Source organism: Rhinolophus sinicus, chromosome 18 (assembly GCF_057876585.1).
Source record: "Rhinolophus sinicus isolate RSI-liver-muscle chromosome 18, RSI-T2T, whole genome shotgun sequence".
NCBI classification, from domain to species: domain Eukaryota; kingdom Metazoa; phylum Chordata; class Mammalia; order Chiroptera; family Rhinolophidae; genus Rhinolophus; species Rhinolophus sinicus.
The window spans coordinates 44,552,475-44,579,552 of NC_142518.1; the positions used below are offsets into that span (position 1 = coordinate 44,552,475).

Here is a 27,078-nt window from a genome sequence, read left to right on the forward strand (position 1 = left end):
TGAGTAAATCCATGCACAGGCCCTTTAAGTGGAATTCCTGGGACTCCAGCAGCCCTCGGTCCCACTCAGCCACATTCTCCACTGTTTTTCAGAGCCACAAGTTATGGGGACCTCTCTTCCCAGAACTGGTACCCCACACTGGGGATCCTTGTGTGGGTCTGGGACTCCTCACTCCTCAGTAGAAACCATTGCAGCTGAGCTATCCCTCCCAATTTTTAACCACCATGCATGGGTGTGGTATCAGCCCATTCCACATCTCTGCTCTTCCTACTAGTCTTGAGATGGCTTCTCCTGTACATCCTTAATTATAGGACTTCTGTTCAGCTACACTTCAGGCAGTTCTCAATGATGGTTGTTTTGTAGTTTAGTTGTAATTTTGATGTGGTGTGACAAGAGGTAAGCACAGCATTTACTTACTCTGCCATCTTGACTGGAAGTCCACGCCTTCTCTCTTTAAGAACATTTCCCAAATGCTCTATACACCACTTGTGCTTATATCCCTTTGATTAAAACTTTGTCACATGGCCACACTTAGCTGTAAGAAAGGTTGGAAAATGTAGTGTTTTTTTTCCAGGAGGCCATATACCCCACTAAAAAAGTGAATACTTTATTACTATGCAAAATCAAGAACAGATATTGCCATGCCTAGTGATTTACACTAGATAAAGTGTAGCAATAAGAGTGATATTTATTTTCCATTTCCATAGCACAACTAGAAGGTGGGGTCCTCCCATCCTAGGTCTTGTACTCCCCCTCCAGAGGATCCCCTTTTCTCCTAGCTCTAAGCTTCCAACACTATAGATGAATATTTATCAGGGGATTTGAGCAAAGCATTTTGTTTTTGGAAGCTGTCTTTTCCCCACCTGTTGGCCTTCTCAGCCACTTCTCTGCATGTAAATCATAATTGAGGTGCCAGCCTCAGCGCATTATCAGCCACTGCTCACACAAGACTACTTTATCCCAGTGACCCTGAATGGTATCTGACCTATTAGCCATCAAATAGAAACTGTCACCAATAGCTTTCATGTGTCCTGGACTGTCATGTTCCACTAGATCATACTTAACCCCAGGGCCTCTTTCCAGGGCCTTTAAGCCTCATAAAACCCAGCTCTCATTGACCATAAGTTGTGAACACTTAACCCCAGGTGAAGAATTTGAGACAGACTTGGCTGTGGCAGGGAGACTGGTTAATACTTTAGGGGATATTTGTTTCAGTGCTAAGAGGATTCCATAAAAAGCTCATCTGGGAGACAGACTAATAATGCCTTGGGTGTAAATGGGGGGATAAAATAAGGAAGATTGCCTCGTGAAATCACAAATGACTTCTCAGAAGGTTTCAGAAATATAAGGGGCTCCTCTAAATCCCTTATTAAAAATGGGGAAGATGAGGACTGAAGAGGTGACAATATTTACCCAAGGCCACATAACTGTGCAGTGGCAGGGCTGCTACCTTACTTACAATTTGCACTACACTAAAATAAATTTTTGAATGTTCATTCACTTACTCTTAAATTATCATATATATACCAGGGGTGCCAAAACAAAATGTATACACATGACTTGTATGCATCTTTTGTTATCAGTATATACTGAGCATTACAATTTTAATACAGTTTTTTCCTTTCTTAAAATGTATATACATTTTTTGTCACACCTTCTGTATGAGGTCTGACAATTAAGTTTGCGAACTTGTTGCAACGATGTTGCTAACCTTTTTTGATATCAGAGGGATTATTCAGTATGAATGTGTACCAACTGGATAAACAGTTAACCAAACTTTCTATTTGTAAGTGCTGAAAAGGCTGTGTGAAAAGTTAGACGACCTGAAATTTTCGCCAACAATTCATGGCTCTTGCATCATGACAATGCACCAGCTCTCACGACTTTGTCTGTGAGGACGTTTTTAGCCAGTAAACAAATAACTGTATTGGAGCACCTCCCTACTCACCTGACCTAGCCCCCCATGACTTCTTTCTTTACCTGAAGATAAAGGAAATATTGAAAGGAAGTCATTTTGATGACATTCAGGACATCAAAGAATATGACAACAGCTCTGATGGCCATTCCAGAAAAATAATTCCAAAATTGCTTTGAGAGATGGACTAGGTGCTGGCATGCATGCATAGCTTCCCAATGGGAGTATTTCGAAGGTGACTAGTGCTATTCAGCAATGAGGTGTGTAGCACTTTTTCTAGGATGAGTTTGTAATCATAATTGTCAGACCTTGTATATATCTTTCAAAAGAGATTCAATATACTAATATATTTTAGCCCCACTTCAACCCCATAGAGTAGGTATAAAAAAAGGATTGTTTTCCTCATATATTCATTCAAGAAACATATATTTAGCACCTACTATGTACCAGATGTTAGGCTAGGTGCAGACGATATGGTACTAAACAAAATAGGCAAAGATCTTTGCCCTCATGGAGATGACATTCTTGTGGGAGAGACAGAAAATAAACAAAATAAGTAAGAAAATTGTATAGTATATTAGAAGATGATAAGTGCTGCGGAGAAACTATCAGGGTAAAGAGACATAGAGTAAAGGGGAGGTGTTTCTTCTAAACTGTTGGTCAGGATAAAAGTGTTATCTTAACAGAGACATAAAGGAAGGAGCCATGCACATATGTGGAGGAAGAATGTCCCATACAGAGGGAATAACAAATGCAAACACCTTAAGATGGGGTAAATTTGGCATGGTCATGAAACAGTAAGAGGTTGGTGTGGCTGGAACAAAATAAGTAGTGGGGAGAAAGATAGGAGATTAGAATAGAGAAGTGCTAGAGTTTTATAGATCACAGTGAGGATTGGAATTTATTCTGAATGTCATGGGAAACCACTGGAAGAATTTAAGCAGGGGAATGATGTGACCTTATATAGTTTTTTAAGTCTCCCTCTGGATGCTGTGAGGGTTATGGGTTATGGAGAGCAAGAATCAGTGGCTATTGCAGCGTTCCAGGTGATGGGGGCTATGACAGGCTGCCAATAGTAGAGGGAATGACAAGTGGTCAGGTTCTGAGTATTTTAAAAGTAGAGCCTACAGGATCTTCTGATGGATTGGAAGTGGAGTATGAGAGAATGATACCATGTTTCCCCGAAAATAAGACCAGGTCTTATATTAATTTTTGCTCCAAAAGATGCATTAGGGCTTATGTTCGGGGATGTCATCCTGAAATATCATACTAGGGCTTATTTTCCAGTTAAGTCCTATTTTTAGGGAAACACGGTATGATTCAGAAATGATTCCCATGACAGATAAAGCTGATAGCCACAATAGCTACCATTTGTTGGGTAGTTATTCTGTGTCAGGATTTGTTCAAAGTACTTTACATGGATTGACTCAGTAAACCTTCACAATGAATCTGTGAGGTAAGTTCTATCAGTCTCACTTTATAAATGAAGATACCAAGGCCTGAAGTAAAGAAGGGACTTGTTAAGTATCCAATACAAGAACCAAATCCTCCTGACTCCCAAGCCAGTGGGCTTTTCATTATGCAAACATACATGCAACTCTTCATACTTTCCAAGACTTGGCAAATCTGTGGAGCAGGCTGAGCTCATGTTTTCTTTCCTAGCTCCAACAGGGACTTACCATGCTCCCTTGTGTTGGACTTGTATCCATCTGCTCAGCTGGGCCTTACTAATGTTTCCTGGTCCAAGTTACCCAAGTTCCTGAGCCTTAAGCTGCAGGCCTTTGGTGGTCTTACAGGCAAATACAGAATCTTGTGGAAGGTGGGTGGAGGAAATGAATCAGCCTGTGAGAAAGCCTAAGGCTCTGGAATGTGATTCTCCCCAGGATGTTATCAGGAATAGGAGGCCTAGTCATTCCAAGCATTCAGCTGCTCAATCCCAGGCATGAGAATATGCTGTTGGAGTCACTGGAATTCAGTTTCTTTCTCAGGAATGTTTTAAAAAGTGTTCTCTCAGGCTCAACCAAATATCCAGGAACACAGCAGAGCATCAGACATGGAGTCCAAGAATAGGTCTAAATCTGGAGTGAACACATGTAACCAGCTCCTCCTCCTTTACCTCCACCCCTACTTACTCATCCCAGACCTTCACCTTTGTGCGCTTGCCCAAGCCTGATCTCTTTAAAGATCCCCATACCCTGGTCATCCCCACTCTACCCTAAATAATAAGTCCTGTGCCCCACCTTCAGGAAATCTATTAATCTAATGCATGCCCAACTGATACTGAAATATTTTGGTAAGGCATATTGCCACAGATTCCTTCTAAAGTCAATGGAAGAGTAAACCCCCAATGTGATACAAAGTTATTTATTATTAAGAAACAACAATTGTCAGAGATTTCATTAGTGATAGAATGGGATACTGTGGGGAAAAAGAGGGTGATAGTCAGTTTTCCACCACTAGAGGTATTGAAACTGAGGTTCAGTAGGTTGGGATTCTGTAGTAGGAATTCAAGCATCAGATAGAGGCTTGAATTCTGGGCTCAGCAAATTATAGCCCTTGCAGCCATTATTATTATTATTATTATTTTGGCCCTATAAGCTAGGGTTTTGTTTTATATATTTAAAGGGTATAAACATAAGAATTCGAGACAGAGACTCACAAAGCCTAAAATATTTATGGGACCCTTTTATAGAAACCATTTTGCTTTTATAGAAACCAAGTATAGTCAAGACGGTGGAGTAGGTAGAGCCTGTGCTCACCTCTTCCCATGAACACACCAAAATTGCAACTAAATATAGAGCAAACTTTGCTGATAACTAGCTGAACAGAATCCCTATAACTAAGGATATAAAGAAGAAGCTATACAAAGATACAGAGGCAACACACAGAGAGAACACCATGTGACATGGAGGTAGAGAGTGGAGGGATGCATCTACAAGTCAAGGAATATCAAAGATTGTCAACAACTACCAGAAGCTAGAAGAAAGGCATGGAACAGATACTCCCCCAGTACCTCCAGAAGGAACCAACCTTGCCAGCACCTTATTTCGGACTTTCAGCTTCCAGAACTGTAACAAGGAAAAGACGTACACAGACTGCCTTCAGTGATGAAAATGAATGCAATATTTATGCCCCTTTTCCTTGACAGACTGGATACAAGAGGAAATACAGGCTTACCAATAAAGGAAGATCTGAAAATACCTTCCTTACCCAAAGATGCACAGGAACATGGGAATGCATAGGAAGTAACTTCATCACCTCAGCCACCATAGGTCACAGGCTTTGAGACCAAAGTGTATTTCACTTAAAGGTAGTTCAGCATTAGTGGGGATGTGTCCAGAACTACAGTGATGCACACCTTGTCATTGTTCATCTGGAATTCATATTTTCCCAAAGAATGCCTTAAAGGGGCCTGTTTTTCTCCATTAGATATGGGATACCTCTAGAGGGCAGGATGTCCCTGGAGCGACCTCGAACAGCTTTGCCTCCCTTCTGCACCACACCCCAGTGCAGTCTTGCAGCTGGGTGGATTTCCTTACATCTTATACCACAACACAGCCACAGCAATGTATGCAGGAAAGAATGCATTTAGATTGCTTTCCTCAGAGCTGCAGTGCCCAAGGCAATAGTTAAAGCTTTTAGGACTCAATTCCTGCCTGTACCTTGCCTGGTTTCTGAGTCACCAGGAACTAGTAATTACCTTCACTGATGTTCTAAAGTGATGATAAACTCCCCCCAAAAAAAGTGAAGAAGCCATGTTGTGACAGGTAGGAGAAGCAGAGATGTGGCCTAGTCAGGTACCACACCTAAGGTGTGGCAACTCACAACCTGGAGAGAAATCACAGCCACAGTGGTTCTCCCTGAGAAGTGAGGGCCCAAACCCTACACCACGTTCCCCAGCCCAAGAAATCTGTGGTGGAAGATGAGTCCCTATAATATCTGGCTTTGAAAACAGGCAGGGTTACATCTGAGAGAGACAAAGGGCTGGGGGAGACTGAGATACTTCTAATAAAGAGCCTAAGAAGAAATTCACTCACTCTAAGCTTCAGTACAGAGTAAGCACATTGAGATGTACCTGGGACATACAAGGAGAAATTAAATAGACTAACTTTAGAGTGAGTGCTAGAGGGGCAGGGATCAGTGGGAATTCTCTCTGGGGATGGAAACACTGGTGGGTACTATTTTTTGTTTGTTTCTTGTGTGTTCTTTTTCCACCTGGCTGGCCTGGAGTAGGTACATACCAAATCTGTCACCCTCTTTATTGATTGATTGACTGATTGGTTTTCACTTACAGTTAACATTCAATATTATTTTGCATAGTTTTGTTCTCTACTAACCTAGTTAACACCATTACATTACCCCAGTGAGGGCCTTTCCAAAGTAGCTCCAGACGTGCCATACATGATAGCCAACCTTGGCTAAACTCATAACTTATTTCAAGCAGCTCCAAACCCACCACATATGGCAGCTGGCCTCAACTCATATTGTAACATTTCTCAAGTGTCCCCAAGTCCGGCACAAACAGTGACCAGTCTCAGCTCACATTATAGCTATTACCATGTGGCCTCAAGCTTGGCAAAGTGGTGACTGGTTCTGGCCTACACCAGAGTACCTCCCAAGAGACTCCACACCCAAAACACCTGGTGGCTGGCCTCAGCCTGCACCAGAGCCCCACCCAAATGCCTCCACTAGTGACACACAGATGGGTAGCCTCAGCTGACACAGGAACACCTCTAAAGCAGTTCCCACTCATGGGGCTAGCCACCACACATCAGAATTTCTGTAGTAATCATGGCCAGTCCTCACAGCTAGTTGGCCTATTTGTCAACCTGACCCACTAGTGCACCTGTAGTAATTGCAGCCAAACTACAACAGGAGGACATACACAATCCACGCAGGGGACATACTTGGACCACCTGGCTCTGGTGACCCCTGAGCCCCAAGGGACACCTTCTACAAAAGGCTACTCTTTCAAGACTGAAAGATGTAGTGTATCTACATAATACATAGAAACAAACACAGAGAGAGAGCCAAAATGAGGAGACACAGAAATATCTACCAAATGAAAGAACAGGACACAACTTGAGAGAAAGAACTAAATGAAATAGAGACAAGAAATTCACCAGATAAAGCATTTAAAACAATGGTTATGAAGATGCTCAAGAACTTGGGAGAAGAATGAATGCACTCAATGAGAACTTCAACAAAGAGACAAAAATATATGAAAAAAGAACCAATCACAACTGAAGAATACAATGACTAAAATGAAAAATACAGTACAGGAAATCAAGAGCAGATTACATGATGCAGCAAAAATAATCAGTGATCTGGAAAAAAGATAATGGAAATCACCCAAATGGAAAAGCAAAAAAGAAGTAAGAATTTCTAAAAATGAGGATAGTTTAAGGGATCCCTGGGACAACATCAAGAATACCGACATTCATATCATAGGGTTCCCAGAAAGAGAAGAGCGAGATAAAGGAACAGAAAACCGATTTGAAGAAACAATAGCTGAAGAATTCCCTAACCTGGTGAAGGAAACAGAAATCCAATACCAGGAAGAACTCAAAGAGGCTCACTCCAAGACACATTATAATTAAAATTTCAAAAGGTAAAGATAAAGAGAGAATCTTAAAAGCAGCAAGAGAAAAGCAGCTAGTTATGTACAAGGGAACCCCCATAAGACTAAGTTAACAAAACAAAGGATAAAAATCGTGTGATCATCTCAATAGACACAGAAAACACATTTGACAAAATACAACATCTAATCATGATAAAAACTTTCAACAAAGTAAGAATAGAGTTAACATATCTCAACTTAATAAAGGCCATATATGACAAACCCACAGCTAACATCAGATTCAATGTGAAGAAGCTAACGGGTTCTCCCCTAAGATCAGGCACAAGACAAGGATGTCCACTCTCACCACTTTTATTCAATATGCTATTGCAAGTCTTAGCCACAGAAATCAGACAAGAAAGAGAAATAAATTTATCCAAATTGGAAAAGAAAAGATAAATTTGTCACTATTTGCAGATGACATGATACTATATATACAAAACCCTAAAAACTCAAACAAAAATCTATTATAATTAATAGATAAATTTAGTAAAGTGGCAGGATGAAAAATTAATATACATAAATCAGTGGCACTTCTATACACAAAGAATGAATTAGCAGATAGAGAAATTATGAAAACAATCCCATTTACAATTGCATAAAAAATACGTGGGAATAAATTTCACCAAAGAAGCAAAAGGTCTATACTCTGAAAAGTATAAGACATTGATGAAAGAAATTGAAGATGACACAAATACATGGAAATGGAAATATATACCATACTTATGGTATATAAGAATATTGTTAAAATGTCTATACTATCCAAAGCATTCTACAAATTCAGTGTAATCCCTATCAAAATATCAATGGAATTTTTGACAGATTTGGAAAAAATAATGCTAAAATTAATTTTTATTTAATTTATACTTTTATTTATAAGAATCACAAAAGACCTAGAAAAGCCAAAGCAATCTTGAAGGGGGGGAAACAAAGCTGGAGGTATCACCCTCCCTGATTTCAAACTATACTACAAAACTATAGTAATCACACAGTATGGTCCTGGTTAAAAAACAGACATATAGATCAATGGAACAGAATAGATAGCCCAGAAATTAACCCATACTTATATGGTCAATTAATCTGTGACAAAGTAGACTGGAAATACAAAGGGGAAATGACACTCTCTTCAATAAATGGTTTTGGGAGGACTGGACAGATACATGCAAAAAAAGTAAAGCTGAACACCTTTCTTACACCATATACAAAAATAAACTCAAAATTGACTAAAGACTTAAATGTATGACCCGAAACAAACAAACAAACAAACAAACAAACAAACAAAAACTCCTAGAATAAAAGACAGGCAGTAATGTCTTAGACATCAATTTTAGCAATGTTTTTGGATAAGTATCTTCAGGAAAGGGAAACAAAAGCAAAAATCAACTAATGGTTCTATATCAAACTAAAAAGCATTTGCACAATAAAGAAACCATAAACAAAACAAAAAGTGAATGGGAAAAGATGTTTACAAATGCTATACATGATAGGGGGTTAATATCCAAAATATATAAAGAACTCATACAACTCAATGTAAAAAACAAATAAACAAACAAACAAACAATCTGATTAAACAATGGGCAGAGGACCTGAGCAGACATTTCTCCAAAGAAGACATACAGATGGCCAACAGACATGAAAAGATGCTCAGCATCACTAATCATTAAAGAAATGCAAATCAAAACCACAATGAGACACCACCTTACACCTTTCACAATGGCTATTATCAAAAAGTCAACAAACACAGTGTGAGGGATATAAATGATAAACGTCTAAGTTTTGCTTTGTCTTGTGCACCTGAAACTAATTAAAAAAATAAATAAATAAAAAAAAAAAAAAAAAAAAAAGTCAACAAAATTCTGAGCTTCAGAAAACCCAGATCTGCCTCTGAAACCCAATGCTATAATCAACAATGTTGTAAAGATTACGTAGGTTGCCAGATGGGCACTGGACTTATTAGGGAGACCACTTCATAGACTGTGTAGATGCCTGACAACTGCATTGTATACCTGAAGCTGAAGTTGAATAATACTCAATGTCAACCATACACACACACACACACACACACACACACACACACACACACACACACACATAGTGACGGAATGTGGAGTACAGCCTAGGGAATATAATCAGTCAATGGAATTGTAACAGCTATATATGATGTCAGAGGTGTAGTAAATCAGGGGGGTGTTATTACTTTGTGAGGGGTGTAAATATCTAACTATTACATTGTTTTGTACACCTGAAACTAATAAAAAAGTTCAAACTAGCTAAAACTATATAAAATGATGAACTCAAAAAAAAAAAAAGAAGTAAAAAAATAGTAAGTGTTGGTGAGGATGTGGAGAAAAGGGAACCCTTCTGCACTTTTGGTGGGCCTACAAATTGGTGCAGCCACTATGGAAATCAGTATCAAGATTTCTCAAAAAATTAAAAATAAAGCTATAATATGACCCAGCAATCCCTCTTCTGGATATTTATCCAAAGAAAACAAAAACACTCATTTTTACAGATGTGTGAACCCTTATGTTCCCTGCAGCATTATTTATAATAGTCAAGATATGGAAGCAACCTAGGTTTCCATTGATAGATGAATGGATAAAAAATGGATAAAGAAGATTTTATATACACACACACATATGTAATGGAATATTGCTCAGCTATAAAAATAAATGAAATCTTGCCATTTGCAACCACATGGGTGGAACTAGATGGCATTATGCTAAGTCAAATAAGTCACACAGAGAAAGACAAATACCACATGATTTCACTTATTTGTGGAATCTAAGAAGACAAAACAATCAAATAAAACAAAACAGAAACAGACTCCTAGATACAGAGAACAAACTGATGGTTGCCCGAGTGCGTGAGGGGATAGCTGAAAAGTGAAGGAGGATAAGAGGTACAAACCACTAGTTATTAATAAAATATATTCACAGGGATGTAATATACAGCATAGGGAAAAGAGTCAATAGTATTGTAACTTTGTATGGTGACAAATGGTTACTAGACTTATTGTGGTGATCACATTGTATGGAATGTACTGTATTTTGCTGTGTATAATGTACACTTTTTTTGCCCAAATTTGTGAAGGAAAAATAAGGATGCACATTATACATGGGTAGTGCTAACTCCTTATCTATGTAAATGGTTTTAATTCTTTTATTTATGCTTATGAGTTAAAAGTGTAACGCTAGAAATCAGTAATGGCATCCATATGCAAAATCATACCCTGGAATACGATAGTCGGTTGTGTTGAACTTACGACCAACTTGCAACAATGAAGAGTGCTTGGATTTCTATGATGTGTAAATATTGTAAATTTGTTACTGGTACATAAAATTTCTTATACCTTTTATCTGTTCTTGTGTTTTGTAATTATTTGTTACATAAAATTTCTTGTACCATAAAGTGTTAGAAAATAAATGCTAAAATTCCTTTATAATACAAAAAACAAGTATTTAAATGTAAACAAATAAAAATTTAAATTAAAAATTAAAACAAAAGATTTTTTTCTCCTGAAAGTTTGGGCCAAAAACATGGGTACGTATTATACATGGGAGTGCATTATATATGACAAAATACGGTAAATGTTGAATGACTATGTCATACACCTGAAACTAATATAATATTGTATGTCAACTATACTTTAATTGAAAAAAAGAAACAATTTCGGCTACCCTTGAACCCACGATGCTGTTTGCTTGCTTACTGGCTTTTATCTGGGGTCAGAGAAAACTATGTGGAATAATCCTGAGGACTTCCCAGGTCAGGTTGGGTTGGACTGGGACATTGTCCAGAGCAGTTAGAGGTACTACATACCTAGGGGTGAAAATTGGAAGAACAGTATCAGTTGTTGGCTCCAATGGGCAGGTATGAGACTCCAGTCAGGTGAGGCAAGCAGGGTTCAGGAAATGTGAACTCTAGGAACAAGTTGTCATTGAATCCAAAGCCCAACAAAAACAATAGACTTTCAAAAGGCAGCTGAAAACAGTACAGAATGTGTATTAGTTTACTAGGGCTGCCACAAAAAAGTACCCTATACTGGGTGACTTGAACATCAGAAGTTTATTTTCTCACAGTTCTGGAAACTAGAAGTCCAAGATAAAAGTGTCGAGAAATTTTGTTTCTCATTAGGCCTCTCCCTTTGGATTGCAGATGGCTACCTTCTCATTGTGTCCTCTCATGGTCTTTGCGTGTGCATATCCCTGGTATCACTGTGTGTCCCAATCTCCTCCTCTGATAAGGACACTGATCAGACTGGATTAGGGCCTACCCTAATGGCATCATTTTAACTTAATTACCTCTTTCATTCAAGGCTCTACATCCAAATATAATCACATTTTGAGCTGCTGGGGGTTAGTGCTTCACGATAAGGACTTGTGGAGGACACAAATCAGTCTATAAGAGGATGCACCTTCTCTTAGGTTGTTTGGCTATGAGGACACAGAGTATATTTCAAGATCCCAGATTGAGGCTGGACATACCCTGAAGAGGTCAGAGTTCAAGTAGGAACAGAGACTCCAGTGGTAGGGAGTGAACAGCCAATGGAGGACTCTGGAGTCAGGCTGAAGAACTGTGACTTGGATTCATTTCCTTCTCACTTCCAGAGACAAAACCTGGTTCTAACTTCAGGGTGCAGGAGCTGGAAGGTGAGGGATGGGGTTGTGAGATGTGGGCAGAAACTGCACTGTTGTTCTCTATCTGATTTTCCTCCTGGTCTTGCTTTCTATAAACCACACCCTTTTATTTTTTAGCAGTCTTAACCACAATCATCGTAACATATTATCTTTTCAAAATGGTTGGAAATACATTGCTTTTAAAGAATGCACTCAAGGTGAGCAATGACCCCCCCATATAGCACTTCATGGTTTACCTTCTGTTCACTTCAGTGAATTTATGAGTCATGATAAACAGTAGTCTAACAAATATGTAAATGCTGGAGACGATATGATATGATATGGGGAAGGGTATCTTTCTTTGACATGAGAACAGCAGTCAAATCTAGCTCCATCCTGCTTCCTAACTCCCACTGCCTTTCACACAAGCCGAAGGCTTGCATTTGCAAAACATTTTTACGTAAGGTCTCTGAGGGAAACTTCACAGCATCCTGTAAGAAAAGGATCATAGTCCCGGTTTTTACAGATGAGAAGCCTGAGACCTAGAAAGGTGAATTAACTGGACAAGGTGATATAACTAAACAACGGTAATGCTGAGATTCAATATCCAGGTTCTTTTGCCCTGATTGCTTTTTACCCCAATTATTGTGCCACAGATTCTTCTTATTATGAGGAAGTGGGAGGAGGAGAAAATAATCGCTGGTGAGATGAGGATATAGAGCCCAGTTGTTTTTTCTGATCTTGGAAAAAATGTAGTAAATTTTGACTTAATTTTGTCCCTGGTTCTCTACCACTGTATGAAGGGAGTGGTAGTCTAGTCACATGTCTTTTCAGAACTTATTTCCCAGAAAAGCATTTGAAATTCAGTGAGGCAATTTGGTATAATTCAAAGATAAAAATAAAAACCTAGACTGGGACCTAGTACATATGACTTTGAGTTTGGGTCCTGCTGGCAACTTTCTGGGCAAGGCCCTTTACCTCCCTGAGTATTGGTATTCTCATTTGATCAGTGAAAACAACAAATCCAGAAAGAACCTAAGAAATCACTTAACCCAACATTATCCTGTGCCTTTAGAAGTTTATTGTCAAATGCTCCAAAGTCCATCTATTGGTGGAGAGAGCTGGGCTAGGAATATTGAGTAGAGGAGGAGATACACCAGGAGACAGGGAGAAAGAAGGATGAAAATGTAAATCAAGTTTTCAGATGCTCCTCATGCCCACAGTTAAGTGTTCTAATCTTCTGTGCCTATTCTTTCAAGGGAACTGAGCTATCCGTTATAACTATTCCTTTAGAACCCAGGTTGGGAGCTGGAGCAACATTACTTCTTCACTATCCCTCCCATACCTGACCAGCATGTTTTCTTTTTGTTGTGCTTTCAGGGGATCGGCTGCCATTACCTGGACCTGGGGCACTGGGTCTACCGGGGGTCGGGCCCGCAACTTGGAGCATCCCTGCTCTGATAATCCCCTTGTTACTTGCAACCAGCTCACCATCTTCCACACAGAAGCCGGTGACACAGGTTACTTCATATGTAGCTACAAGGATGTTGCTGACATCAAGGATCCTAATGGCAAGGCCAGTGTATACGTGTATGTCCAAGGTAAGTGAGTGAGTGCCTTCTGCTTTGGGACTGAAGGATTTTGCATTTTTTCTGGATGTGTATGTACATGAAACCCTAGGTAAGCTTGGAATAAGGTGCAATGATTTTCTATGGAAAGGGGAGAAGCAGGAAGACAGTAAAGCAAGAACATGCCTTGTGCTTTCTAAATTCTGTTAATGACAGTCCAGCTGTGCCTTCCATACTCACATGTATTACAAAGGTGAAGTTTTTGATCCTTTACCCCAGGAGACAAGAAAAATAGTATGAATTAGTTTCCAACCTGAGTAGTTACCAGCAGTGTATGAAAGGAAGGAGATGCAGAGAGGCAGATGCCCCTGATAAGCTATATAAGCAACCTTGGCTTTATCTCCCTCTACCTCCAGCTGACCAGGAGGCTCTTTCGTTTTTTAATTTATTGGGCTGACAACTGTGAGCAAAATTACATAGATTTTAGGTGTACAATTCTGTATTACGTCATCTATAAATCCCACTGTGTGTTCACCAACCAGAGTCAGTTATCCTTCCGTCACCATATATTTGATCCCCCTTACCCTCATCTACCACCCCCCAGCCCCCTTACTCTCTGGTAACCACTAAACTATTGACTGTGTCTATGAGTTTTTGTTTCTCATTTGTTTGTCTTGGTTTTTTGTTGTTTTTGGTTTACATACCACATATCAGTGAAATCACATGGTTCTCTGCTTTTTCTGTCTGACTTATTTCGCTCAGCATTACACTCTCAAGATCCATTCATGTTGTCACAAATGTTCCTATATCATCTTTTCTTACCGCCGAATAGTATTGCACTGTGTATATATACCACAACTACATTTTTTTAAAATTTTATTTTATTAAATTTATTGGGATGACAATTGTTAGTAAAATTACACAGATTTCAGGTGTACAATTCTGTTTTACATCATCTATAAATCCCATTGTGTGTTCATCACCCAGAGTCAGTTCTCCTTCCATCACCATATATTCGATCCCCCTTACCCTCATCTCCCACCCCCCACCCCCCACCCCCCTTACCCTCTGGCAACCACTAAACTATTGTCTGTGTCTATGAGTTTCTGTTTCTCATTTGTTTGTCTTGTTCTTTTGTTGTTTTTGGTTTACATACCACATATCAGTGAAATCACATGGTTCTCTGCTTTTTCTGTTTGACTTATTTCGCTCAGCGTTACTCTCTCAAGATCCATCCATGTTGTCACAAATATTCCTATATCATCTTTTCTTACCGCCGAATAGTATTCCATTGTGTATATATACCACACCTTCTTTATCCATTCATCTATCGAAGGACATTTTGGTTGTTTCCATGTCTTGGCCACCATAAACAAAGCTGCAATGAACATTGGAGCACATGTGTCTTTATGTATAAATATTTTCAGAGTTTTTGGGTAGATACCCAGGAGAGGGATTGCTGGGTCACATGGTAATTCTATTCGTAATGTTTTGAGGAACCTCCACACTGCCTTCCATAATGGCTGCACCAGGCTGCATTCCCACCAACAGTGTATGAGGGTTCCTTTTTCTCCACAGCCTCTCCAACACTTGTTACTATTTGTCTTGTTGATGATAGCCATTCTGACTCGGGTAGGAGATATCTCTTTGTGGTTTTCATCTGCACTTCTCTGATGATTAGAGATGTTGAGCAATTTTTCATATGTCTATTTGCCATTTGTATGTCCTCTAAGGAGAAATGTCTCTTCATGTCCTCTGCCCATTTTTCAATTGGGTTGTTTGTTTTTCAGTTGTTGAGTTTCATGAGTTCCTTGTATATTTAGGATATTAGCCTCTTATCAGAGGCACTATTTGCAAAAATCTTCTCCCATTCATTTGGTTGCCTCTTTAATTTGTCAATGGTTTCTTTTGCTGTGCAGAAGCTTTTAAGTTTCATATAGCCCCAATCGTTTATTTTAGCTTTTACTTCCATTGCCTTTGGAGTCAAATTCATAAAATGCTCTTTGAACCCAAGGTCCATAAGCTTAGTGCCTATGTTTCCTTCTATGAAGTTTACTGTGGTAGGTCTTATGCTTAAGTCTTTGATCCATTTTGAATTAATTTTGGTACATGGTGACAGATAGCAGTCCAGTTTCATTCTTTTGCATGTGGTTATCCAATACTGCCAGCACCGTTTATTGAAGAGGCTCTTTCCTCCATTGTAAGTTTTTAGCTTCTTTGTCAAAAATTATCTGTCCAAATTTATGTGGTTTTATTTCTGGGTTCTCAATTCTATTCCATTGGTCTATGTGTCTGTTTTTCTGCCCATACCATGCTGGTTTGATTATTGTAGCCCTGTAGTAAAAGGTAAAGTCCGGGAGTGTGATACCTCCAGTGTTGTTGTTTTTTCCTAAGATTGCTTTGGTTAATCAGAGTCTTTTGTGGTTCCAAACAAATCTGATGATTTTTTTGTTCTATTTCTTTAAAAAATGTCATTGGGATTTTGATGGCGATTGCATTAAATCTGTATATTGCTTTGGGTAATATGGCCATTTTAACTATGTTGATTCTTCCAATCCATGAGCACGGAATGGCTTTGCATTTCATTGTGTCGTCTTCAATTTCTTCTAAAATGTGTTATAGTTTTCAGCATATAGGTCTTTCACATCCTTGGTTAAGTTTATTCCTAGGTATTGTATTCTTTTTGCTGCAATTGCAAAAGGAATTGTTTTTTGGATTTCTTTTTCTGAGATTTCATTGTTAGTATATAGGAATGCAATGGACTTTTGTACGTTGATTTTGTAGCTGGCATATTTACTGCATTTATTCATTGTTTCTAATAGCTTTTTGGTGGAGTCTATAGGGTTTTCTATATATAGCATCATGTCATCTGCAAAGAGTGATAATTTAACTTCTTCATTCCCAATTTGGATGCCTTTTATTTCTTTCTCTTTCCTGATTACTCTGGCAAGGACTTCCAACACAGTTGAAAAGTAGAGGTGATAGGGGACAGCCCTGTCATGTTCATGAACGTAGAGCAAAGGGCTTGAGTTTTTCACCATTAATTAAGAGATTAGCTGAGTGTTTGTCATAAATGGCCTTTATTATGTTAAGGTATTTTCCTTCTATACCTATTTTGTTAAGTGTTTGAATCATAAGTGGGTGTTGTATCCTGTCAAATGCTTTTGCTGCATCAATTGATGTAACCATATGATATTTGTCCCTTATTTTGTTTATGTGATGTATCGCATTGATGGATTTGTGGATGTTGAACCATCCGTGTGCCCCGGGGATGAACCCCACTTGGTCGTGATGAGTAATCTTCTAAAGCATTGTTGTATTCGATTTGCTAGAATTTTGTTTAGGATTTTTGCATCTGTAGTCATCAGAGATATTGGTCTGTAATTTTCTTTTTTTTGTGTTGTCCTTACCAGGTTTTGGTATCAGGGTAAAGTTGGCCTCATAAAATGAGTTAGGGACTACTGTCTCTTCTTCAATTTTTTGGAAGAGTTTGAGCAGGATTCGTGTTAGATCATCTTTGAAGGTTTGGTAGAATTCACTAGTGAGGTCATCAGGTCGAGGACTTTTGCTTTTGGGAAGTTTTTGGATGACTGATTCAATTTCATTAATGGGGATCAGTCTGTTTAGATGTTCCAGTTCTTCATGGTTCAGCCTGGGAAGGCTATATGTTTCTAAGAACTTGTCCATTTCTTTTAGGTTATTGAATTTGGTGGCATATAGTCCTTCATAGTATTCTTGGATGATCCTTTGTATTTCTGTGGTGTCTGTGATAACTTCGTCTTTTTCAATTCTAATTTTGTTAATTAGTGTCTTCTCTCTTTTTATCTTAGTGAGTCTAGCCAAGGGTTTGTCAATTTTGTTAATCTTTTCAAAGAACCAGCTCTTTGTCACATTAATTTTTTCTATTGTCATTTAGTTCTGCTCTGATTCTCGTTATTTCCTTTCTTCTGCTGACTTGGGTTTCATTTGTTCTTTTTCTAGTTCTTTGAGATGTAACATGAGGATATTTATTTGGGATTTTTCTTGTTTCTTGAGAGGCCTGGAATGATATAAATTTCCCTCCTAAAACTGCTTTCACTGCATCTCAAAAATCTTTGTAGGATGTATTTTAATTGTCATTTGTTTCTTTGTATTGTTTGATCTCTCCTCTAATTTCTTCTTTGACCCGGTCGTTCTTTAAAAGTATGTTGTTTAATCTCCATGTAGTTGTGTTTTTTCCTGCTTTCTTTTTGCAGTTGATATCCAATTTCAAAGCCTTATGATCAGAAAATATGCTTGGTATGATTTTAATATTCTTAAATTTGCTAAGGATGATTTTATGTCCCAATATATGGTCTATCCTTGAGAATGTTCCATGTACAGTAGAAAAAGATGTATAGTCTGATGTTTTAGGATGACATACCCTATATATGTCCATTGTGTCCATTTCATGTAATGTGTCATTTAGGGCTGCTATTTCATTATGTATTTTCTGTTTGGATGATCTATCCATAGCTGTCAATGATTTATTTAAGCCCCCTAGTATAATTGTGGTTCGGTCAATCTCTTCCTCTAGTTCTGTTAGTAGTTGCTTGGTACATTTCGGTGCTCCCTGATTCGGGGCATAAATATTGATGACTGTTATGTCTTCTTGTTGTATAATCCCCTTTACCATTATGAAATGTCCATCTTTGTCTCATTATCTTTTTCACCCTGTAGTCTGTTTCATCTGATATCATTATGGCTGAATTTTTCTGGATACCATTTGCTTGGAGTGTCAATTTCTACCCTTTCACTTTGAGTCTATGCTTGTCCTTGTAGCTGAGATGTGTCTCTTGGAGACAGCATATGGTTGGGTTTAGTTTTTTGATCCAATATGCTACTCTGTGCCTTTTTATTGGTGAGTTCAGTCCATTTACATTTAGGGAGATTAGTGATATGTGAGGATTTCCTGTCATTCTATCTTTAGTTTTCTGGTAAGTCTGTGTCTCCATTGTTTCTTTGCCTTTTTTTGTTGTTTTTGTCTGTTATTTCTGTGTGGTCGTATTCTATGATGTTTCCCTCTTTTTCTCCTTTTACTACAGTACATATTTCAGTTCTGGATTTTTTTTTGAGTGGTTATCCTTAAGGTTATGTAAAAGAAAATTTGATATTTAGAGTATTCCATTTTCTTCAGCATGGTTACTTTCTCCATTCCCATATTCCGGTTCAGGCCTTTACTCTCCCCCTTTTTGAGTTTTGGTTGCCACAAATTGTCCCTGTTGATGGTGGTCGAATAGCCTCCTTTAGGATTTCTTGTAGTTCCTGTCGTGTATTACAAAATTCCCCCAGCTTCTGTATGTCTGGAAAGGTCTTTATTCCTCCTTCATATCTAAAGGATATCTTTGCTGGATATATTATTCTTGGCTCATGATTTCTCTCTTTCAATAGTTTGAATATTTGGTTCCACTCCCTCCTGGCTTGTAGAGTTTCTGCTGAAAAATCTGATGATAATCTAATGGGCTTTCTTTTGTAGGTTACCGTCTTCTTTTCCCTGGCTGCCTTGAGGATTGTTTCCTTGTCGTTGATTTTAGGCAGTTTCAATACAATGTGCCTTTGAGAAGGCCTGTTGGGATTGAGGTAATTAGGTGTTCTATTTGCTTCTTGGATTCGAGGATCCAGTTCTGTCTACAAGTTTGGGAAGTTCTCATTGACAATTTGTTTGAACATGTTCTCTGTTCCCTTCTGTCTTTCTTGTCCTTCTGGTATACCCATTAGTCTCATATTGCTCTTTCTGATGGAGTCAGAAAGTTCTTGTAGAGTTCTTTCATTTCTTTTAAGTCTCAAGTCTCTTTCTTCTTCTGTCCATGTCATTTCTAAGTTTCTTTCTTTGATGTCACTGATTCTTTCTTCCATCTGGTCAACTCTACTACCTAAGCTGGCTATTTCATTCTTAATTTCTTCTATTGAGTTCTTAATCTCCAGAAATTCTATTTTGTTCTTTTTTAAAATTTCAATCTCTTTCTTTAAATGTTCATGTTGTTCTTCGATTGTGTTTCTGAGTTGATTAAACTTCCTTTCTGTTTTCTTGCTTCTCGTTGAGATTTTTCAGAACTGCAATCTTGAATTCTCTGTCATTTAAGTCACATATTTCCATATCTTTAAGTTCCTTTTCTGGAGACTTTTCACTTTCTTTCTGAGGTTTCTTCTTGCTTTGGTTATTCTTGGCAATTATTGATTTATTATTTCTCTTCCTAGACATCTACAGGATTGGCTTCTGCAACAGGTTGATAGGAAAAGGTCTTTCTTTTTTTTCCAGTACTTGTTTGTAGAACGTTTTATTTTCTCTCCGACTGCAGTGTTGTTTTTTTCTCTCTCACATGGTAGTGGTATGTTTTTCTCTGCACTATTCCAGCTTCTCACACAATGGGGGGATTCCCTGGGAGACGGGCTTCTTCTCTGTTAATAGTTCACCTGGGTCACAGGGCACAGTGTCCATGTGGTATGCGGAGAGCTTTTGAAGCTCCAAATCTCTTCCTGCACCAGGTTCAGAGCCCGTATATTTCAGCAGTTCTGTTTACTCCTGCAGAGATCCACCCAGATAGGTCAGGCTAGGGGTGGGGTGATTTGTGAGAGGTAGCCCAGAGTAATATGGGCGACCACCACCACAGCCGGTCCTTTCTCCACAGCTTCCTCTTCTTTGCCGGAACTAGTTGGGCTGCGAATCTGCATCTGCGTTCCACAGTTCTCAGAACAGCAAATATTCTGTTCTTTTGATCTGACACCGATACTGTTCTGCTTCTAGCACTGGGCTGGTTGGGGCGGGAGAAGCTCTCGGAGGGTAGGGAGCGGGCGGGTAGTCTCAGTGCCTCAGACTTCCATTCTCTGCTCGGCAGTTAGGGCTTAAACCACTGTTTCAGCCTTCTTTCCTCAGTTTTTGCTCCAAGGTGTCTGCTGTGAGCATTTCATTCAGCTGTGTTATATGCTGTTCCCTCAGCCATGTGGGCCATAAATGGAGCCCTAGCAGTTCAAGTTCTTCCCTCTCTCACAGCTGCAGTAGCTCCGGGATACAGCGAGCTCGGAGCACTGAGCTAGGTGTGTGTCCTGTGCCTGCGCGGCTCCGTCTCCACACTTCTCCCTTCCGTCCTCCCCTGGTCGTGCGATTCGCCCACCTTTAGGTGAATTCATTAGTAGGTCTCTTTGTTTTGCCTGTCTTCTGTGCAGGGAGTCCTTTGTGGAGTTATAGTTGTTCGATTAGTTGTAAATTCCTGGAGAGATTTACAGAGGCTCACCTCACGCCACCATTTTGATGATGTCTCCTAGACCAGGAGGCTCTTATCATTTTGATCTCCTTTCCAGAACTTCTGTGGCTTGGCGCTATGGTGCAAAACCTGGATGATTACTCCTTTTGGATTATAATTTCCTCTTTGAGAACACAGAGGGTAGCTTTCAGAAGCGTGTTTTCTTTCTCTTCTAAATAACCATTCTCTCTCTGAACCATATCTTCACTTCCTTATACATTAACTGACAGCCCAATTTTCCATAAGGCCACACGGTTAGCCCTGAAGAAGATCTAAATTCCAACCCAAAGTCCTCCTAGGTTTTCAAAGCCAGGGGTTAAGCATGTCTAGTTGACCATAGTAAAAAGGGCTAGAATGAAGCAGAAACAGCTCTAGGCTAGTAAACCTGGATTCTAGTCCTGACTTCACTGTTTTTTAGCTTAGGGACCTTGTACAAATCACTAGTCTCTCTGATTCTCAGTCTCCTCATCTGTGAAATTCAGGCTTTTCATAAGGATTAGAGATAATATATATAAAACATTTTAATTCAATGCTTTACACTTAGTAGGCATTGCATAAAATATATAAAAATATTTTATAAACTGTTTGTTGTCATACAAAAGAAAATGTGGGTTATTGTCACTATGTTATCCCTGATGGAACAACCTTAGCTGCTCTGTGATGAATCCTAGGTGAGGAGGAGATACTAGTGGTGAAAAGGCAATGGTACAATAACTAGATATCATCATCCAGGGAAGTTTATGACTCAGCGGGAAGACCAGCCTGCCAGGAAATCAGGATGTTGACAGGGAGATAGGCTGAGACTGAAATAATGACATAAAACTTGGGAGGTCCTGGAAACTTGGGAGGCTAAAGAGGTTGTGCCTCATCTTATGTTCCCTAACCCTTGATTCTCGTTTCAAGCTGAAATGAAGTTTGAAGTCTTTTGTTGTTGTTGTTGGTCTGAGCTCTCCAAACAGATTTGGAAGTGAGTGTGAAGATCCTGAGATTTGACTCAAATCAGAAATATGAAGGCTCTTCTTAGAGATACTAACCTCCATGAATTTACCTTTGAAATGTTTACGTCCCCACTACCCCAACCCTTACTCCCTAGATATCATGCTGCTATCCCAATAGGAGACACTGTGAGAATAATAAGCCTTGGTATATGCAAGACCCTTCTAGTTCTGGCTTGCATTCTGAGAGCTGGCCTCTTAAAATGCAGAATCTCTGGGAGTGAGGCCTTGGCATCTGAATTATTATTTTTTATTTAGGTATATTGTGTATACAATATTATATGAGTTATATTCATTTTTCAGGTATACAATATAGTGATTTGACATTTTGATACCTTATAATGTGATCACCCAACTCATTCTAATAATCATCTGTTACCATGCAAAATTATCACAATATTGTTGAGTATATACCCTTTGCCCTTTTCATCCATTTCCCCACACCCTCCTTTCTGGTAACCATTCCTTTGGTCTCTGTTTGTATCAGCTGTCTTTGTTTTGCTATGTTTGCTTGTTTGTTTTGTTTTTTTTAGATTCCACATATAAGTGAAATCATACAGTATTTGTCTTTTTCCTGTCTGACTTATTTCACTTAGCGTAATACCCTCTAGATCCATCCATGTTGTCACAAATAGCAATATTTTATTTTTTATTGCTGTGTAATAGTGTATGTGTGTGTAAAACATTTTTATCCACTCATCTATTGATGGACACCTACGTTGCTTCCATATCTTGCCTACTGTAAATAATTATGCAATAAACACACAGGTGCATATGCATATATCTTTTCAAATTAATGTTCTCATTTTTTTTAAATAAATACCCAGAAGTGGAATTGCTGGGTCATATGGTATATCTATTTTTAGTTTTTTGAAGAATCTCAATACTGTTTTCCATAGGGGCTGCACTGGTTTACAGTCCCAAAAGTGCACAAGGGTTCCCTTTTCTCCGCATCCTCACCAACACATGTTATTTGTTGACTTTTTGATAATAGGCATTCTGACTGGTGTGAGGTGATGTCACATTGTGGTTATCATTTACATTTCCCTGATAATTAATGATGTTGAGCATCTTTTCATATGTCTGTTGGCCATCTGTATGTCTGCTTTGTAAAAATGTCTTTTCATGTCCTCTGCTCATTTTTCGATCAGATTGTTTATTTTTTATTGAATTGTATGAGTTTCTTATATTTTGGATATCAACCCCTTATCAGATATATCATTTGCAAATATATTTTCCCATTCAATAGGTTGTTCTTCTGCTTTATTGAAGGTTTCCTTCACTGCACAGAAGATTTTTGTTTTATGAAATCTCATTTGTTTATTTTTGCTTTTGTTTCTTTTGCTTAAGGGGATGTATCCAAAAAGATATTACTCAGACTGATGTCAAATAGTTTACTTCCTATGTTTTCTTCTAGGAGTTTTATGGTTTTAGGTCTTGCGTTTAAGTCTTTAACCCATTTTGAGTTTATTATTGTATATGGTATAATAGATGATCTAGTTTCTTTCTTTTCTTTCATTTTTTTTGCATGCATCTATTCAGCTTTCCCAACACCATTTATTGAAGAGACTGTCCTTACTGCATTGTGTACTCTTGCCTCCTTTGTCATAGATTAATTGACCATATAGGCATGGGTTTATTTCTGGGTCCTCTATTCTGTTCCATTGATCAATGTGTCTGTTTTTGTGCCAGTACCATAGTGTTTTGATTATTGTAGCCTTGTAGCATAGTTTGAAATCAGGGAGTGTAATACCTCCAACTTTGTTCTTCTTTTTCAAGATTGCTTTGGCTATTTGAGGTCTTGTGTCATTCAATATAAATTTCAGGATTATTTGTTTTAATTCTGAGAAGAATGACATTGGTATTTTGACAGGAATTACATTGAATCTGTAAGATTACTTTGAGCAGTATGGTTATTTTTACAATATTAATCCTTCTGATACATGAGTACTTTATATCCTTCCATTTACTTGTATTCTCTTCAATTTCTTTAATCTCTTATACTTTTCAGAGTACAGGTCTCAACTCCTTAATTAAATTTATTCCTAGGAATTTTATTCTTTTTGAAGCAATTATAAATGGGATTTTTTTCTTAATTTATTTTTTTGATTGTTTATTATTAGTACATAGGAACATAACAGATTTCTGTATATTAATTTTGTTTCCTGCTACTTTACTAATTCTTTTATTCTATTAACTTTTTCCTGGATTCTTTAGGGTTTTCTATACATAATATCATGCCATCTGCAAATAGTGACAGTTTCACTTCTTTCTTTCCAAATTTGATGCCTTTTATTTCTTTTTCTTGTCTTATTTCTGTAGTTAAGACACCCAGTACCATATTGAATAATAGTGGTGAGAATGGGTATCCTTGTCTCATTCCTCATCTTAGAGAAAAAACTTTCAGCTTTTCACTATTGAGTGTAATGCTAGCTGTGGGCTTGTCATGTACAGTCTTTATCAAGTTGAGGTTAGTTCTTTCTATTCCCACATTGTTGAGAGTTTTTATCATAAATGGACATTGAATTTTGTCAAATGCTTTTTCTTTATCTTTTGAAATAACCATAAGATTTTTATGCTTGGTTTTATTGTTTTGATGAATCATGCTAAATGTTTTACACATATTGAACCACATTTGCATTCATGGTATAAATCTCACTTGACCATGGCATATAATCCTTTAATGTACTGTTGAATTTGGTTTGCTAGCATTTTGTTGAGAATTTTGTCAACTATGTTCACCAGGGATATTGGCCTGCAATTCTCTTTGTTGTAGTGTCTTTTTTTCTGGTTTTGGTGTTAACTTAATGCTGGCTTTGTAGAATGAGCTGGGAAACATTCCTCCCTCTTCATGTTTTTGGGGGAGAGTTAGAAAAGGATAATTACTAATTATTCTTTAAGTTTTTTGTAGAACTCACCTGTGAAGCCATCTGGTCCTGAACTTTTGTTTGTTGGGAAGTTTTTAATTACTGTTTCAATTTCATTGCTAGTAAATTGTCTGTTCAGATTCTGTTTCTTCCTAGTTTGGTAGGATGCTTTATTTTCTCTCCAACCACAGCCTTTTATTCTCTCTCATGCTGTAGTTTTATATTTTCTCTGCACAATGGGAGGATTCTCTGGAAAGTGAGCTTCTCCTCTACGAGCAGGTTGCCTGGGTCTCAGGGCACCACCTCTGTTGGGGAGATGTGGAGAGTTTCTGAAGTACCAAAGCTTCCTGCACCAGTGTCAGAGCCTGTGTGTTTCAGTGGCTCTGTTTACCCCTGCAGGGATCTGCCCAGATAGGTGGGGGTAGGAGTGGGGTGGGTTGTGAGAAATGGCTGTGAGCAATGGCGGTGACCACCACCACAGTCAGTTCTCCTTCCACAGCTCCCTTCCCTTTGCCAGAACTAGTTGGGCTGCGAATCTGTGTCTGCGGGTCCCAGTTCTCAGAACTGCAAATATTTTGTTCTTTTGATCTGACACTGCTACCATTACGTTTCTAGCACTGAGCAGTTGGGGGTGGGGCGAGTTCTGGGAGAGTAGCTTCAGGTGTACAAAACAACATAGTGATTAAAGATTTACATACCTCACAAAGTGATAATCTCAGCAAGTCTACTCCCCATCTGATACCATACATAGCTATTACAATACCATTGACTATATTCTCTATGCTGTACTTTACATCCCATTACTATATACAGAGGGTGCCAAAAAATGTATACACATTTTAAGGAAGGAAAAAACTGTATTAAAATTGTAATACTCAATATATACCAATAACAAAAGATGAATACAAGTCACATTTGACTTCTGTAATTACAAGAGGTGCTCAAAGTGGTTACCATCTGTAATTTTTTTTAAATTTATTGGGGTAACAATTGTATATAAACCAAAAACAACAAAAGAACAAGACAAACAAATGAGAAACAAAACTCATAGACACAGACAATAGTTTAGTGGTTACCAGAGGGTAAGGGGGGTGGGGGTGGGAGATCAGGGTAAGGGGGATCAAATATATGGTGATGGAAGGAGGACCATCTGTAATTTTAATGCACTTTTTTCCTTTCTTAAAATGTGTATACATTTTTTGGCACCCTGTGTGTGTGTGGATGTGTGTTATCATATTTAATTATAGTTGACATTCAATATTAATATATATTAGTTTCAGGCGTACAGTGTAGTGGGTAGGCATTTATATAATTTATGAAGTGATCCCCCTGATAAGTCTGTTACTCATCTGATACTATATATAGTTTTTACAATATTATTGACTATATTACCCATACTGTGTTTTGCATCCCATGAGTATTTTGTAACTACCAATTTGTACTTCTTAATCCCTTCATCTTTCTCACCCATCCCCCCAACCCTGCTCCCATCTAGCAACCATCAGTTTGTTCTCTTTATCTATGAGTCTATTTCTTTGTTTTTTTTTCAGTTTGTTCTTTAGTTTCCACATATAAATGAGATCATATGGTATTTGTTTTTCTTAATCTGACTTATTTCACTTAGCGTAATACCATATAGGTCCATCCATGTTGTGGCAAATGGTAAGATTTCATTTATTTGAGAGTAACACTTCATTGAATATATGTACCACAATTTCTTTATCCAATTGTCTATGGAAGGGTATTTTCATTGTTTCCATATCTTGACTATTGTTAATAGTGCTGCAGTAAACATAGGGGTCTGTATCTTATTCATCTCTTTTCACATTCTCTGTTTTCAAGTCTATTTTGTCTGATATGAGTATTGCAATCACAGCTTTCTTTTCATTTGTATTTACATGGAATATCTTTTTCCATCCCTTTACTTTCAGTCTGTGTGTGTCTTTTGATCTAATGTGAGTCTCTTGTAAGTACCATGTAGATAGGTCATGTTTGGGATCTAATTTTAAAAAACTTTCCTGGTGTAATTAACCTGGTGTCAGTAATTAGATAAAGTGTATTTTTTTCTACTCTGATGCTCAGGCATTTCTCTATCTTAATAATGGCTGGTTGACTCTTATATCTAATACCTGAGAGGAATATGAAAGGACAGATCCCCCAAGGAGAATATTAGAGGTTACATATAACTGAACTGGTGGAATAGTTCTTCACGAAGGCTTTCTGGAGAAGAAACTA

The 27,078-nt window shown here is 38.2% G+C and overlaps 1 protein-coding gene across 1 annotated transcript in view; it reads left to right on the forward strand.

The window, feature by feature from the left end:
- Positions 1 to 27,078, forward strand: part of LOC109436875 (vascular endothelial growth factor receptor kdr-like) — a 315,916-nt gene that overhangs the window by 87,083 nt on the left and 201,755 nt on the right. Inside the window, exon 4 of the mRNA XM_074323230.2 lies at positions 13,535 to 13,755. Within this exon, the coding sequence (XP_074179331.1) occupies positions 13,535 to 13,755 (221 nt within the window). The remainder of the gene's footprint in view (positions 1 to 13,534; positions 13,756 to 27,078) is intronic.